Genomic DNA, 18605 nt, shown 5'->3' with positions numbered 1-18605 from the left:
CAGCCTTTTCATCCTGGTACCTGTTTCATTTTAGAGTGTAATAGCATATAAAGCGAGGCAACATTTTCTGATGTCTTGGAATTATGGTTGACTGTAACTGCTCTCATCTTCATTTGCCTTTGTCCTTTTGATAACATTTCATCAGAACCAGGCAGTTTAGCATCAGGCATATAATTAAATATTAGGGTCATAATAGATCGTTTTCCATGTGGAGGGGGATTACTGCCTCACTGCAAGTCTTTTCACGTATCAACTGCGCGCTTTAAAGTCTCCGGCTAACCTTGAACACAAATGCAAAAGATCATCCTCATCTGAGTTATCAATAGGCTACATCATCGCTCATCTTCCCTCATCATCTTCCGCACCTTCTCCCTCCCTCCCTGTCTGTCCATCTCCTCCTCCTGCGCCTCTTTACGCACAAAACAAGTCAGAGCGCACACACTGCTGGCGGAGAAAACAGGAGAGACAATAGACAATAGTTTGGGTCATCATGGTATTTGGATTTTTACCGTAGGCAACATGCGCGCCGGACTGTGAGATACAGGTGAACAATCTGTAAACGCGCATGTTCATTTACTGGCAGAAAGTTTCCCCAGGTTTTAATGTTGCCAACCGAGATTTCAGGAGGAGTGTGTTTCACCTCAAGGTAGGACTCCGCAACTCAAGAACAGGTTGTCAGCGAAGGCAGACTTGTGATTTCCAAATAATTATCCTGCTTGAATCGATATGTGTCTCTGATTCCTGCAGCGGCGCTTGCTTGTGTCAGACGTTATTTGACGTGTTTTTTGTTTTTTTAAAAGCTCACGTAAAAACAGACTAAGTCACAGTGACCTTGCTTTCTGATACATTATGCTCTTTGATTTGGTTTGTTAATCCAAACATATATATACATAGATAAGCGATTTTAGTACAGGTTGGGTTTCAGTTGGTGGTTCAGTGGCAAATACGTTGCTTTAGAGATTCTCTTATCGTGGATAATATTTCATTATCCCATTAGTTTACAGCTGTTTTATGAGTGGAGTAATCACATCCAATTGTTGGACCAAAACAGACGCATAACAACTTAACTTGATAGCACTAGGCTACCTGGCCATTTCAACAGCTTTTAAACTAAACTATCAGGACAAACAGATTTTCTCTGCTTTTGATATGAATTCCTAAACACGAAAAGGTTGGTCATTACCTTCAAACCGAGAAAGGCTTCTTACTGTTTCTTTGAATGTCAGTCTTTGGAGTACGCTTTGACAACAACTTTATAGAACAGTTTATTGATCGTCATATGATATGACTAATATATTTCCGTTAATTATAGCTCCCGGTGACCTGCAGCAAAGTTAATTAAATCTTTTTGTACATTTTTATTCCGGTAATCATTATCAGAGTGTCAGGCTGTTAGTCTCAACATGTAATCATGGATGCATTACATAAATATTCCAGTAATGTATTCAACCAGCAATTAAGCAAAACATCAAATCAGATTAGCTGTATTTACTTTATTTGTTTTATTTCATTACTTCATTTTCTGTGGCAATTACCCGATATTCAATAGCCTATTTTATAGCCTATTTAGTGGATTTTATAGACTCACTATCCAAGCCTCCCAAAAGTTATCGTATTATTAAAAATAGGATACTTTACAAATATCACAACAAAAAATCTAAATATAATTTAATATCCAATTGGAATATAGGCTATAAACATCATAATAGACCTATTCATTTAGCGAGCCTGATAAAAAAAAATACCATACAGTCTGATAAGGCCATAGCAAACAATCTACATTAAAGTGCCTGTAGAAAAAATAAATGTTGTTTCCTCGGCCAACTTATTTTTGTCTGGATTTGTCGATTTTTAAAGAGAACTTTGTAGGATACAAAATGCCGTCCGTGTCTTTTAATGCTTTTTCTGTAATACTCCATTTTGTCACATTAATGAAACAGTTGTATGATTTAGAATAACAACCTAAAACTAATATAATTAAATTGTAGACCGTAATTTTTAGAGAAAACTTTAAAACATATATATTTTCACCAAAATGTCTAAAATGATTCTGGGATATCTAAACGGAAAATTCTACAAATATATAAGAATGTATGCTACTTTTGGTATTTTATCCTTTTTTTTAGCCAACTTTTGTTTAATTTTTACTTATTATGTTGAGTGATATTTAAAAGCTGAGCTACACTTTTAAAATATCAGCTGACTAGATTAAGGGCCCTGAACTCTAAGCTAATGTTAACCAAAAATTAAGGTTCCATAATGGGCTAATCGTTGTTGTTCATATGTAATTCCTTTTATTTGGATTTGGATTAAATTATCAGAAATACATGTGTAGCTTAATATTTTCTATTTTTTTTATCATTGTCATATCTGCCTTTAATAACTTGTATTAAGTCCAAGCTGTGTGTGTGTTCGTGTGCGTGCAAATTTAATCTAATTTTGGATCTATATTGTAGTAACTTAAAATCTCGCCCTAAAAATATTTTAGTTTTGTGGCTGTTTTTCATAATCTGCGTGCATCGGCCTACATTTAGTTTGACTGATTCACTTATTTTCAAATGGATTTACTGCAAGTGGTTCAGCTGATGTCTTAGCTAGAAATGGTGCATTTTTTGTCTTCCTGTAGCGATCACACTGAGGGAAGGAGAGAAGGGATGAAAACAGAGGAAAGCCAGCAGTCCTGTCTGCAGCAGCCTCCATCCTCAACGCCTTTTGGTGAGTGTTAGCTGACAATTTGTTGTACAAGGCCTAAACGAAATAAACTCATTATTACATTAAATATTATCACCATAGAAAAACATTATCAGGATACCAAGGTTCGTGATAAACGTACTATTTATGAATATTATAAAGACCACAAGGAAGAAATGCCATAACATAGACTATCACCATGATCAAGTTCACTGAAACCTCGCTATTGAGTATTGACGCAATATAAATACCTATAGGAATATTAGGCCTTTATGTATGTTAGGAGAACGTCAACCACTACTGATTACCTAGGCTATGCGAATAAAATCACTACTGATTGTAGGCTATCTATATGAATTGACTATCAGCGCAAAAATGGGAATATTAGAGGGACACAAAAGGAAAAGGAAATGCCAAAAAGTTGCGTTTGTTACGTTGACTATAACTTTACATAAAAGATATATATCTATATATATATATATATATATATCTCTATATATATATATATATATATCTATATATACATATATATATACACATATAGATATATACATCAAAAGATAAGTAAAAACAACAATGTAATCATACCTTGTAATCAAGTCTAATAGGAATAAAAAATAACAACAAGACTTTTTTAAGGAGTAGCCTACATATAAATTCAATTTAGGAATAAATTAAATCAATAGGGACTTTTAAATCTTGAGATTATAAATTATTATCAAAAAGTGGGGTTTCTATAAACGTTTGTCTATTGAGTACACCCAGGATGTTGGAGGGGACAGCAGTTGTGCCAAATGATGTAAAATATACACACAAATATGTGTTGTATTATTAAAAAAAATCCGTGTTTTACAGATGGATTTTTGGAGCGAGTCAACATTTCCTTGTGGGGTGAGGTTGCACTAGGGAGACTTGGACTCATGACCCCAGTATTTTAAATATCCTGGCTTTGGACCTGCCTCTGTCTCTCTTTCCACGAACTGATTTGCTCCCTCCAGGTCCGGAGTACAGGGGAGGGGGAGAGGTGTGTGCGGGCTGCGAGTCTCCCATCGCCGACCGTTTCCTGCTGCGCGTGAACGAGCGCTCCTGGCACGAGACCTGCGTCAAGTGCGCAGTGTGTTTGAGCGCGCTCACCGGGACCTGTTACTGCAGGGACCGCCTGCTGTACTGCAAGCACGACTATGAAAAGTAAGAGCACACACACACACACACACACACACACACACACTGAAGGTTCACTTGTTTGATGTTGCTCCATTGACTGTATGGGAGAATCGGGCAGCGGTAAAAGAACTCTCTACCCTCTACTTAAAGTAATAATGCAGTAAAAGTAGAATTACTCATCCTCTCAGATCAGTTAAAGAGCCATAGGTTAATCTACAGGCTGAGAAAAGTTTCCTAATCAAAAATGCATGTCCTCATCACAGAGCTGAAACAAGGTTGTTTTTCAGAGTTCATGAACTTTCATGAACTACATCTATATTTTCAGGGTTTATGTCATGTTGAAAGTAAACTCTTAATCTGCAAAGAAATTAGTACAAAAATATAGTCTCAAAATAATGGAAATATTTGCGTAAACTACCGGTAGCCTATCTCAAGAATGTTATGCAGTTCATGAAATATTTATTTCCCAAATCTGACTATAAGTGTTTGTTTACAGAGGGGGAAATGGTATCAGTCTTGAAGTCACAATTTCCTCTAATCCAAAGCAAGTTGAAATCATGTCACTCAGCCTCCTCAGTATGTTTGCAAGCCAAGAGGAAGCTAAAATCACATGATGTTGCTTTCAAAGATAAAACTGTGTTTCCAACGTATGCCTCATAAAACAGTATTTTCATCCTCTATATTTGGATAGCTTGCCAAGTTTTGGTGATAGTAATTTGATATATAGATGTGATCACTATTTACCAGGTTACATGCTAATGTGGTTAGCTTCTGCTAGTAACACACAAAGAAACTGAACCTACTAATTAGTTTAAAGTGAAGTTTCTTTCTTAGTAAAAAAAAGAACATCTGAAAATACTGAACTTAAAATAATTTCACTAAAAACATGAATGCGTCTTCAAGTACTTAAGAAGTCAGACGTATGTAGCTGGAAATTATAAAGTAGGCAATATGAGTGTTCTACTGACATTTGTTTAGTAAAACTTTGAGAAAATTTCAACTGACCTCAAATCCCTTACCAAGCTATATCTAAGAAATAATTATTTATATTGTAAATTCATGTTCGACCCTACAAGCCTGTCATTACATTAAGGAGGGGTGTGCATAAAAGCTTTGCTAAAACCTACATAGCTTTGTTCTAAATTGTGGTCAAGATCCCCAAAGTTTCAAAGGATATTGAATATGTCAGACTCAAGTATGAAAAGTGTAGTAAAAAATGTAGAATTTTCCATTTTATGTCAATTGTACCAACAAAACATCCATGTGAAATAAAATTAAATGTGAAAATTTGATTGAATGTAAGTGTGATATAGCTAAATGTAAGTTCTGTAGCACATTGATATAGAATATATGTTATTGACAGAAAGTATGTAAAATGTTTCATGCATCTTTGAGGCCACTTGAGGGGATTTAAGGGACGATTAAGGTTTCAAACGATTAACTGGAGATTCTTGGCACGTAATACAATCTTCTTCTAGTTCTTATATGAAGAAACTTAGGAGCCCCCTTTCCCCCTGCAGAATTGTAATAATTCTTTAATGACAATTATTTGTAGTTGACTGTTGCAGATTTGTTTGCTCATAGAGTTACAATTATGGTTTTGGATTTATAGAGCCATTCCCATAGTGTTTATGTTCACAATCTCAGTTGAATTAACAGCACTTAATACTGCAATTCTACGCTCCATAGTGATTCAATGTACCCCACCTGAAAACACATTGTACTGCAATGTAATTACTGAAGTTAACACTTGCTTTGTGAAATGTAAAATGTCCTGTTTTTTGTTTGATGATTCAACTCTATGGTCATTTTTGAGGCCATATCGTGTATGTGTGTATGTGTGTGTGTGTGTGTGTGTGCTTTTTGTTTTGGTTGTTTGGTGTGTGCCTTGGTCAGTGGGTGTGCCTGTGGTGGGAGCTCCAGGGGTGAATAGCTGAAGGACGAGCCTGAAGCTTGTTATCATTGTTTTGAAAAGTGTCAGACAGCATCCAGCAGCACAGACTCTCCCACTGTACCTGACATCTGGAGGAGAGAGAGAGCGAGACAGTGAAAGAGAGGAACTGGCTGATGAAAATCCCATTGTGTGACGTTTATCTGGAAAAATGAGTGGGAAACGTGGAGGCAATAGCTTATCATAAATGAAGCACTGGGTTCATTTTCAGTGATGGAATGAAAAAGCGTATTTGCTCTCCTCGTGTAATGACTGTAATTGTAGATCCAAATTAATAGTCAGTGGCTCATTCACTGTGGTGTTGATTTAGTCCCCTATACATTGCATATGGATAGTTGCCTTGTTGTGTGAGTCGGTGCCAGACTTGGCACACAGTACTGCCTGTGACCTTCAGCGGATCAGCAACAATGTCTCCTTGTTTTCCCTGCAATCTGTCCATCAGCGCCTTACACTACACCCCCCACCCTCCCCCATCTAGAGCAGGTGTGTGCATTGTAACAGATAACCATGTCCAAGAATTTGGAACGTGCATAAAAAATTTAGGGGAATTCATACAATTATTAGGGGATGCTCATTTTTCTTTTAACCCTATACTTGAAGCTTGGTTCCATTTTAGTTCTAGCTGGTTGAAAGAGGCTGTGGAAGATCAACCGCCTGTTGTCTGTACACATTGATTGATATATTAAAGTAATTGACTTACTTTTGAATGTGTGGATGAAATGTATATATGCATGGTAAGATGACATCTTGCAGGCTTTTCTTGCTCATACTGGGCTACTTTCCATCTCACCCTCATGCAGTATCTTTGGCTTGTCCAAATATTTTTTAATTTATCCTTTGCTTTGATTACATCACCCAGCACACACAGCCAGCAAAACTCTCCCTCATGGCTCTCCATCAGCATAAGTCACAAAGGCCACACTGTACAGTACTGTTATGTTACCCTGTGCATTTGTTCGCATGTGCTGTTTTCTATAGTTGGTATTCCTAAAAAAAAAATAGTGAAACAGAAATAAATACAAAACATGTTTTGAGGGAGATATCTCTGAAATCTTTAAAATTAATCTATTCTGTTGAATTAAAAAAATAAATGCATGTAGATGTCTATCTATTCAAATGAGAAAACAAATCTAATTTTGAAATGTGACCCATCCCCCACCCTGATTCATCTGGGCAAAACTGCCTTCGAGGCAAAAGTTTATTCAATATTTGCATGTTTAATGTTTTCAAAGGATATTTTGCTTCAAAGTGATTCTAAATTCACTCCAATGCTCAAAAAGCCAATGTCAGGTTTCAACATAACAGTAGACTTTTTAGGGTGAAGCACGTAAACCTAATCCAAATATTCAAGCATTATATAAAATTCAATAGAATATAGGTTCAGTTGTGAGTCACATTCAAGTTCAGTCCCTGAAACTTCTTGTAATAAATCCTACTGCCACGCATTATCTATGTAATAAAACAGGAGGTATGCCTTCAGTTTCGAGATTCCCTAGTCTCAATCTGTTATGGAAATGAGGGGATTTAGACACAATAAACTTAAGTGTTTTGAAACCTCAAGAAATTCTCTGGAACTCCATCCTGTTATGGACCAGATGTTCAGCATGAGGCTCTAGAATCATTTTGTGGCAAGACTTGCCTCCACACTCTTAAATTCCCATCAGGATGTTTTTATGCATGAGTACAATGCATCACTTTTACCGGCAAGATGGGCAGAATAATAAAAATTTGGATGGAAAACATTTTCTACATCAGAAACAGGAAGTCTCAGTAGTAATCTAAAGATCTAAGTGAGCTGTGGTAGAAATTTGGTCTCAGTGTATATTAATTCAGTTTACAATAAAATTAAAAAATATTTTGAATAAAAATTACAGGATGATTAAATATCATTGTGATTGAAAATAAGACAACGAAACCACCTGATTTGCATGCATGAATAATGTCTACCATCCTCAGTATCCTACACACACTTTTTCACTGTCATTGTCTTTTACAGACCGGCTCAACATTATGGTTCTTTGCCAAACTGAGCAGTATAAGGCCAGTGTTCCCTGGTCAATAGTGCTGAGCCCAGACAGAATGCAGGGTAGTCTGGCTGTGCGGAGCCTGCATGCAAGCTCCCTTGTAAGCCCCATAAAGGCAGCTTCAGCCCTGTGAAAAACAGGTCACCAGGGTGGATATTCACTAAACCTTGGGTTTAATACCTCACTCTGTGGGGTGGAGGGCACTGAAACTACATCTAGGTTTACAAACCCTCTCTTTGCAGACAGAGAGAGGGAGACCCCGCCGCCACAGTTATGGAATCTCCCTCTGCTGACCAGGTAGCTATATGTGGGTCTAACACTAATGGCCTGACAGAGTATTCTCTCAAGTTACGGTGCATTTATCTGAGTGAACTTCTGAGTCTTGCAGTTCTAAAACACAGAGAATGAGGATAGAAACTGCATCTTCTACCCCTGTTCTCCCTTACATACCCCCACCCCACCCATCATTTCTCTCCCTGTCTCTCTATCCGTTACCTCATTCATCACTGTCTGCTTTGTAATAATATTTCTCTATTCCAAACCTCATTTCGTTCACGTCGAGATTGATGGCAGCCATGACACCAAACAGTTTATCGCCCCGTTTATCCCTTGTTTTCTCTTAATCGTCTCCACTCCCTCAGCGCCTCTTTGTGTCTCAGGATGGGAATGGGAGGAGGTGGTGGGGAGGCTGATTGGGTACAGTGCTAATTACCCAGCATTCTATGGTTGTCCTGTGATGACAGGCCTGACACTGGGCTGCAGGGAAATACTATTAGAGAGAATTATGCAATGACACGTCAGAATGATAACAAGCCCTTATCCCCATCAGATTGCACAGCAACTCTGATTAATGAGTCAATGCCATATTAATGAATTACTTTTAATATAAGTCTGAATACTGAAACTATCACAGTTTAAAAGGTCTATTCAACAAAATTACAAAAAAACATTTCTTGCTTACTCTATTAATGTCTAACCATGTTTTGGTTTTATCTGCTTAGGTTTCTAGAAATTCACCTCTAAAATTGGAGAGGAGGAAAAGTTACATTTATGACATTAATTATTTTTTTTAAATTAACAGTAATGTGTCAGAATTCATGGTGATGGTTGTATTTGGGTGGCAGCAGAAATCTCAGAGATTCTCAAAAACTGGTCAAATGAAACCAAAACCATCTGTATTGCTAGAAATAATTAGAGGTAAATGAGAAAATATATGTTTTATCCTTCAATAAGTTACCATTTCTATTTCTTATAATGAGTCTGCAAGTGGAAGGAAAGTTTGTGGTTGAGTGTGGGTTTAAGTGAATCATGGCTGCTCTGACAGCTCAGGACTGTACTGTATATATAAATCCTCAGGAATAAAGGAATGTGGTTCTGAAACGTTCAAACACTCCTACCTTACCCAGGAGTCTTACATTAGTTACACCTGCAACTCAGCAGATGATGGTCGAAGATGTGCCAGAGGAAAGGAAAATAAGGATGCGGGAGTTTTTGTATTTTGATGGTGTTCTCTTGAAGAACAATCAGATTTTATGGTATAAATGAAAGAACATCAGGGAGAAATCTCAATGATGGAGAGAGGGTTCGAAATGGGATAAAGAAGGTAAAGACGAGATGTCTGAGAGTTTTAGGAAGGGATACAGCCGCAGGGAGGGGCAGATTTTTGTCTGGGTGCATGTGTATCTGTGTGAGGAGGGGGTGATATTGCCACTGTTTTTGCATAATGTGAGATGAGACCCCATCATCTTTCCTCCCCCACAACAATTTTATAACAGACAGCTAATAAATGTTTCATGGCAGAACAAGCTGCTCGCCTTGGCTTTATTAAATCTGAGATAATAAAAGCAGAGAGGGAGAGGAAAAAAGAGAGAGAGAGAATAGGGGGTCGCACCAGAGAGGGAGAGATAGGCAGACCGGCGTAGACTTTTCTCAAATCGAGCGGCTGTATCTCCTGTTTCTGGGGCAACGGGTCCCGCTGTCCCCCGCCACCCCCTCCCCACTGCTTCCCACTCCGCCAGAGACAGACAGGAAATGAGAAACGGGCAGACAGGATATTGCGTTCTGGTGGCCTGGGGATTAACTGTTTTATCTAAACTAACACACACACACACACACACACACACACACACACACACGCCCACTCACTCACTCACACACACACAAACACACATCTTTTTCCTCACACATAGCATTCATTCTTGGTAGCATCAGGTGTAAATCGCACACACCCAGAGACAAATATCATGCAGACCATGCACACCATGCAGGTTTTTTGTTGTTACTCTACACAGGTACATTACATTAGGTCTTGAATATTACAGGCTTCAGTGGTGTCATGTAGAGCTGGTCTTATTACCAGTGTGAACGAGTCATGACATGCAACTATATAACTGTGAGATTTTCTGAGTGTTCATGCAGAAATGCCTTTAAAGATGTATTCCATACACTGCAGGCCCTCTGGGCCATTAGATAACAACTATTACATAGCTTTTACAAATTTTGGAGAACGTTCTTTGAGCAAAAGGACTGTTTATGATGTTACTTTATTGATGCATGGATGGATATGGTGCACAAATGATAGCAGCTGTCAGTGTTTTATTGATGTTTGTACCCAGGAACCTTATCTGTGTTTACATAAACTGTGCATATTTGTGTGTGCATGTGACTGTATATGTACCCACGTGTGTGTGTGTGTGTGTGTGTGACTGTACTGTATATATATATTTATATACATGTGTGTATTTGTGTGAGTGAGTGGTGGCAGGGGTAGCGAGTATCGTGGGGAATGCTGGGAGATTTTAATAACACAGAAGCAGTGCAGGGAGATTTAATAAAAGGAGATGATGTGATTACTGAACCCTGGCTCTGAGCCATTTTGCTTCACAGAGCAATATCCGCCAAAAGTGTGCGCACACACACACACACACACACACACACACACACACACACACACACACACACACACACACACACACACACCAAAGAAATGGATACTAAACAGAATACAACTTAAAAGTAAAATAGTTGCATATCATTTGTTCTTTTTGCATCTTTCACATGTACCCTGGGATGTACCTTCGCTTTCAGGGAAAGCATAAACACCCATTTCAAAATGAGTGACAATGGTAGGTCTTTGATGAGCAGTTTCAGAGCGAAGCATCACTCTGTCAAAGTTTGGTTCTTCTGGGCTTGTTTACATGCAACTGATCCAAACCTAGTGCAATAGGAGGCACTCTAAACCTAGAGTTAGTATAAGCAAACCTGTACCTGTATAAATATTCATCAATTATGAAAGCAAGCACAACAACTGTAATCGCTCTGAGACAAATACATATTTATGGTATGATTGTGTTGCGGTCCACACAATGTCGTGCTTGTCAGAGCTCACAGGCAAAACAATGCCACATGACGCAGCTTAGGGAGATGATGAAGATTCTGTTATTCTGTTTGTATGCCTAGGATCTACAATACAGCAAGAAGGAAAGGGCTAAATGTATCCCCCCAATACTGACAACATATCACCTTTTTCTGCCTTTCTACATTTGATCTCATAATCAGTGAACTTGTAATTAGTTGTGCCTCCTAACCCCTCAGAAATCCATGACACTAAATATAAAGGTGCCTGCAGCCAAACTTCCTGAGGTTTTGTACATCACAAGCCTACAAGCAGACAATCTTCTGTCTGCACTTGCACTTCTCTTCTTTGTAATTCTGTACATATTGTGACTATTACACACATCACTTCATTAAAGGAAAGCCCTCTTAATCCAAAGCAAAGTCCTCTTCAAAATATTTTTATAGATTATAATAGATTTGTTCACAGCTGGTCTTACACCTCAGCTGTTTAAATTCATTTCAACTTTTTCATAGCAGAAATTCAAATGCAAGGGGAAAAAAACTTGTAGGTTAGTGTCATGCAAACATCCCTTTTTTCCACTGATTCCTGATGTGAGCAAAAATACGCTGCTGTTATATTAGTGATATTCAAACTTTAAAAATCATGTTTTCCTTGTGGTTCCAAAACATAATCAAAACTGGTATTTGGTATTTTATCATACATATTCTGCTGTGAACACAAGATATAATCAAAACACATGCCTGTGGTTTTTAAAAAGCACAACAGATTTAAAAAGAAAAATAAACAAAAATGTGACATACAAAGCAAAATAGACAGCAATCTATTTTAATAGAATTTCTGAACAGAAGGTGTTTATATAGAAAATGTGCAAAAAAAATGTATTCACGCGGGGAAAGTTAAATATAATTCCACCCAAAACATGAAAAAATTATTTGGTGTTAAATCTAAATTTACCTCATTTGTGTGGTTGCTCTATAACCATCACGTTCATAGTGATTTATTGGAAGCTACACCCTGGTCAGGGCCAGTGTGAATGATACTTCTATTAGAGGGATTAGACTGATCTACTTACAGACCCCCCTCTGTGGCAGTTGCCCCAAGTTGCCTTCATTTGCCATGTTGAGTAAATTCCTACCGTGCTGTGTACACGATTAGGGAGTGTGGGACTTAACCACCAACATCATCAGTCTTATGTCAAGCATCCTTTGACAATTATATTCTGTTGTATTTTGTTCACAGTGAAAGGAAGCATTTATGGTGTATTTGGATGGAGAGTGAGGCTGCACGGAGCAGGGTGGTAATTGCTCTTCCTTGTGGCATATGTGTTAAATGGCAAATATTATGATTAACATGTAGGTTCTTGCAGATATTTTACAATAAAGCATCTCTAAGATGCAATACAATGTTTCTACAAGAAAATAGGTTGAATAACCTTTAATTAAACACAAGGTCCTGTCACAGTAGATCGGTGTAGGGACACTTGTGTTTGCGTTATGATGTTAAGTTAGCGACACTGTCATTTGGGGAATTTGGGGAGCGTTTGGCAGATGGATTGAGAAAGATTAGCTGTAGCAGCTGCGTTTGGGACAGAATCACAGATTAGGAGCTCTAATGTGCAGACCTGGCTCCTTCTTTACACTCCAGATTTGGGCAGCAACACCTTCCTATCACTCAGTCAGGGAGCGTCAACACTTCTGCCTTCGTCCCTTCCTCCCCCTCTTCATTCCCTTCTCATCCTCCCTTCCCGCTTGTCCAGGTTTGTGTTTTCCACTGACCTTTCTCTTTCTTACACCAATTCTCTGACTACCTGGTAATTCATCCTGAGATATTCCTGTGATAAAGCATATATATAGTATTTCCTGATTGCAGCTTGCACCACCAGTATCATGATGGGTAATGGTATGGTGAACGTGGGCAACTAGCCAATATCAGACTAGGTATACTGACACTCAGTGGGTGAGTGTGTGCAAATGTCTGTGTGCATGCCTGTGCGTGTACATGCATGTGTGTGTGAGTATCTATGTTTGTGTGTGTATGTGTGTTTTAGTGTGCATAAGTGAGAGGAGAGAGATTAACCCCATGCTATCCCCAATCCCTGGTTATGAGTTTACAGCGTCTGTCTGGCCATTGCACTGTTTAAACAACAATCTAATTAATCCTGTCTTTATTAGTTTCAGTGAACTGGGGAGGCAGGCTGGGAGGGAGTGAGGGAGAACTGGGAATGCTGGCAGAAAATACTGGGAGGGAGGGGGAGGAAACCAAGTGCAAGAGCAGGGATTTGAGAGGAATTTAAAGGCAGATACTTAGGTCCTGTGAATGGAAATAGGGATGTGAAGAGATGGTGAGGCAGGAGAGAAACTGAAGGGTTATAACATCTCACAGGAGGAGAGACGGAGGGACAAAAGAAGGACAGTGGTCATGGGGAAAAGCAATGGACCTGAGAAAGACTCTGTATTAAGTTTTATTCATAGTGTTAAATAAGTACTTTAAGATTGTGGGTGGGATGTGTATGCACTGGAGTTCACCCAATCAAACAGATCTCAACATTTCAGGATTTAAAAGGGAAAGACTCACAACAGGCAGCTCTCCTATCATAAGCTAACTACTGCCACCTACTGTAATGAGGGAGAAAAAAAATTCAATATAAAAATGTTGACTACTGAATTCCTCTCAGCAGACGTTCACCTTGTTGCTCTGTGAATTGGGTAATGTTTATACGACCTTTAATTAAGAGACTATGCTAATCTCCAGAATCATTTGAGCTGAGGGTAAATGTATCAGAGCTCCTTCTCTGTGCCTCCATCTTTAATTACCTCGACTTTTTTTTTTTCTCCTTGACTCCCAAAATGCCATGTTTTACAGTTCATGTAGGTATCCTTCACATATAAGCCCATGTGTGTGTCTTTCTCTGCACCTCCAGGCTTTTTGTTAGGAAGTGCAGCGCCTGCCTGCAGGTGATTGGACGTACAGAGTTGATAATGCGCGTGCAAGGCCAAGTGTACCACCTGGGCTGCTTCACTTGCTGTGAGTGTGAACGCCGGCTGCAAAGAGGTGATGAGTTTGTGCTGAAAGAAGGCCAGCTGCTCTGCCGCATGGACTATGAGAAGGAAAGGGAAATGCTGGCCGCAATTAGTCCCACACCAACTGAATCAGGTAAAATAGGTTTGTTACAAAGCTGCTTTGCCTGAACCACATAGAAATCAATTCAAAGTTTCTTGGCTTTTTTGCATACATCTTAGCAAAATTCTCTTTCTTTTACATTCATGCATTCAACATATTTTTCAGCACAGTCAATCACATTTCTACACTCTAGACCAGTGAACAGCTCCTGAAGGGCAAATGGGGGTTTAAAGGGCTAAGTCTTGCTCCCTTGTTCTGTAGGTAGGAAATACGTATATAGTGAACTGGATCTCAGGCGCTGAGTAGGTTACAGACTCAATGACCACTGGGATACTGAGTCAATGAAGCACAACATAACTGCTTGGCAAAACAGCACAACTTAATGGCAAAAAGGTCTTGAAAAATAAATTGTACAAACTGTTTTAGATATGTAGCAGTAATATTACCTCCATTTTAAAATAAAGTTTTCTATGTCACCTGTCATTTTCAGATAATGTTACATCTGTTTGGAAAGTGTAGCAGAAGTGTGTTGACTTCTGATCAGTGAGGATAGTCTGCAAATTTGCTCACTGGTTCTTAGTGCATTCTGGGAATTTTCTACAGCAAATCGAGCTGAACCTCCGGTGCACTGGAACACTTTAGAAACTGTTTTCTTCTCCAGAAGTTCACTACCTACTGAACTAGGGACCAGTTTAAGAAACACTCAGGCTTTTTCTCACAGTCACTTCAGTTTTAAATACTTTTTTCATTTACGGAGGAATGAAAATGTACCTTGTCCTATGTGCTGTTCTGACTGTTTTGTTGTCTGCTTACCTTGCTTAGTGAAAAGTGAGGATGAGGATGGTGGAGGAGGCTCTGGCGGGGGGAAAGGTGGTGATGAAGGCAAGGAGCACAAGCGTTCAAAACGACCACGCACCATCTTGACCACACAGCAGCGCCGTGCTTTCAAGGCCTCCTTTGAAGTGTCAGCTAAGCCTTGCCGCAAGGTGGGTGGACCAGCATGTCTTATCAATGGACATGTCTGCCAGAAAAGTCTCCCTTGCCTTGCAAACATTGTTGTTCTTGGGCATCTTTGTCAGTCTGCATAGTGATTAATCTCAAGATGTGTTTGATGCTGTTGAAGTTTGTAAAACAATGAAAAATTCTAACCTGTAGGTGAGAGAGACATTGGCTGCTGAGACTGGGCTGACAGTGCGCGTTGTGCAGGTGTGGTTTCAAAACCAGAGAGCCAAGGTTAGACTTTACACATTTCAGGACATGTTCTGTCTCACACATCAACATAAAGAGAAAATTCATACAGACAGTTTTTTTGCCTCAGATGAAAAAGATAGCCCGCCGACAGCAGCAACAGCAGCAGCAGCAGCAGGAACAAGAGCAGTTGGGAGGCACCAGGAGAGGACCAAGTAGAGGGGGCCGTCAGAGCAATGACGACAGTGAGGGTAAGAGCTTCAAGTGCCAATGCAGGATCAAGAAGAACAGAAGACTAAGCAAAGATTAGAAGAATAGACTATGAAATTGTATGACTAAAGGGATTCTCATGTGTACACAGATGGCTCTAGTACCCATGGCATGGATGGGATACTGGGGTATCCCTCTCTGCCACGTCAGCAGCTACTCGCTCTGGACCCCAACATCTACGGTGGAGAGCCATTTCGACATGGGCTTACACCGCCTCAGCTGAACAACGAGCAGCTCCACTCCTATGGTAAGACAGGAGGTCAAAGCTGCAAATTCAAAAGAAACCATCCCCTCAAAATGAAAATTTTGTCATTATCTCCCCTACCCTCATGACAGTCAAAACCACAATTCAAGGACATTCAGCAAGTTAGTTACTGTAGTCATAGTAAATGTCAGCCTTCTTCCAAACCACCAAGTTTAATGGAGCCTTATGCACTACTACATAGTCAAACAATTGCACTGCCCAATATTTTCCTCATTATTTCCTTAGAAAATGTGCAGTGTGAGATTGTGGTGCATCATGTTGCATTAGCTGATAGGGGGATGTTTGAAGGACATGTTTTGCTGGTTTCCAGTTGTAAAAAAAGATGTGAGGATGTAAGGAAAAGGCTGAGATTAAACTACCAAGGCTGACTCACTGTCTGTTTGGTAGGTCCATCAGCTTTTGAGTTTTCAGTAAAAATGTGTGCTTACTTTCATATTCATTTTATATTCTTCTGTGCTCTCTGGTACTAAAAATGTTCCACTTCAGCTATGCACACACTCGCTTTTTTTCACTGCAGACTCAGAGACAGTGTTCCATGACCTGGACAGCGATGGAAGCCTCGGCCACCTTGGAGACTGCCTCTTAGCAACAGGGGACGGCAGTCTCCTGCCAGGGCGAGTGGGAAACCCCATTGACCGTCTCTACTCCATGCAGAACTCCTACTTCACCTCCTGACCCTTATAAACTCTCACCCTTTCCCTTCCTGTTCCACCTTTCACCTCAGCGATGCAGCTAATGGAGTCTGTCCATCAACATGCCTGTGGGACCACTTTCCATGAAACAGCTTGCACCCAAACACACTTCTGAGCTTTTATCACAGGCCAAAATCATCATAAGTCAGGCATAGTCATAATATCACTTTGCAGCAGATTAGCATAATGTTCCCATTATCTTTCCTCGATAAGAATCACATGCTGGAAATACAGACACTGTAAATGTCCAAGATATGTAAAAAGACCTCAATTTCTCCTGTTGTATTTATGTAATGCTCAATAAAACACATTTCATGGCACTTTCCAACAAAAAAACAACAAACAGAAGACACATCAAAAATATTAATATATATATCATAAAATACAGACGATAATTGATTGTTGAAAGGGAATTCATCAATCAAGCTACATGTATTTAGGAGTCTTGGCAGGTCTTATGAGCAGCTGAGGGTCTAAATTAAATTAGTATATTGCATAACTTTTTGCATAACTTACTAGTGATTAGTTATTGTGTGTGAAAGACTGCAGCGTATACAATACTGTATATGGATTGGAGTACAATTTTGCTCTCAGGTTAGTGTGTATGTTTATGTAACCTGAGCTATAACTCAGGATATTGTGCTGGATATGATTACAGTTTAACTTGCCCAATGACTTCAAGAACGTAGATTGTAAAGAGGAAGAAACTTGCCATGTAAAATGATAATTTCAAACTACATTCTTAGTTTTTGATAATGCAGGTATAATATGGACCAAAAAAAAAATCACATTTTTTTAGCATTTAGACAAACACAACAGGGTCATTTGAAGAGCCTTTTGCGGAAACAGGGTTGTATAAGTGATTATTGCTTTAGCTTTCCCTTTTCTTTTAGAACATAATCACTAAGAAGTAGTGCAGTAAATGACAACCAATAAATCTATAATGCCCAAAAGTTAGGACAATGGGTACATGATGATGTGCTTCAAATGTAAATGTGAGTATGATTGTGTTACAATTAATTGTTGTAGTCACGTTCTGTAATGATTTCTTTCTCAAACATCTCAAATTAGATGTTGTTAGGTAGATATTTTGTACCTTCTTCTGTGATAATCAGCAAATATTTAAACTGTAGCATGATATTTATGTGTCACAAAGTAGGTCTAAAGGAATAGCCTCCAAACTGAAGTTGGATAGCAAGTGTTGCATCAGGACCAGACTCATAATGTGGTGCAGAATAAAATAGGACTAGGGTGATACTTGTTTAATTTAGGTGCCAGTGATCGGCTACAGCTTGTAACATTAGTTCTTGACATTATATTTGACTCTGATCACTGACTCATGATATTTTTACAGTGATATTTTTGTGAATGTAACTTATTTGTGCGGTATTAGGCGAGTTCCTATCTTACCTTTTTGTTCAGTGACTGCCAGGTGATGTGCTTTGAATGTAATGTTGCCGTTTCTTCAATACAATCTGCGGTTTCATCTTTGGAGTCTTTGCCTTATTGTCCTAAATATGATAAATGATGATGCACTGATCACATTCTCATCTGGTATCAACCAAAGATATTACACTTGAAAAGAAAGGAATCCTCTTCCCTTCCATTACCCCCTTCAAAGCTTTAATAATTGAACCAGAAAAGGTCGGTTCTGCTTAGTGGTCACAGGGCTCCTAACTCAACATCCTCCCTCTGTCTCTCTCAGTAGTCCCGCCGATTAGAAGTGGACAGCCTCCTCCTTCTCCTTTCTTCCCAGACTCCCTATTTCTCAGTCATTGAGTAGTCAGGAGAGTTTGTGTGGGAGTGATACATTCCAGTTTAATATTTGACTCTGACTCAGACCTGGAGAGGGCAAGGGTGGGAGGGCCAGACATAAGCAACA

At 39.1% G+C, this 18605-nt stretch overlaps 1 protein-coding gene across 4 annotated transcripts; it reads left to right on the top strand.

Moving 5' to 3' along the window:
• The first annotated feature begins 112 nt into the window (after positions 1-112).
• Positions 113-18214, top strand: lmx1al (LIM homeobox transcription factor 1, alpha-like). Of its 4 annotated transcripts, none has more exons than XM_044180785.1 (10): positions 113-544; positions 2627-2715; positions 3547-3582; positions 3690-3879; positions 14109-14341; positions 15131-15294; positions 15464-15541; positions 15627-15747; positions 15858-16013; positions 16549-18214. In XM_044180785.1, exons 2-10 carry the CDS (start codon positions 2655-2657, stop codon positions 16704-16706), a joined length of 1197 nt encoding a protein of 398 aa, XP_044036720.1. In that variant the 5' UTR covers positions 113-544; positions 2627-2654; the 3' UTR covers positions 16707-18214. The 4 variants fall into 4 exon arrangements, with proteins under 4 accessions (XP_044036720.1, XP_044036718.1, XP_044036721.1 ...); XM_044180783.1 differs by having other exon boundaries at positions 113-646; XM_044180786.1 differs by lacking the exon at positions 3547-3582.
• Positions 18215-18605: the final 391 nt, after the last annotated feature.

Source organism: Siniperca chuatsi, linkage group LG21 (assembly GCF_020085105.1).
Source record: "Siniperca chuatsi isolate FFG_IHB_CAS linkage group LG21, ASM2008510v1, whole genome shotgun sequence".
Lineage (NCBI taxonomy): Eukaryota > Metazoa > Chordata > Actinopteri > Centrarchiformes > Sinipercidae > Siniperca > Siniperca chuatsi.
This window is presented reverse-complemented; position numbering and strand designations above follow the sequence as displayed.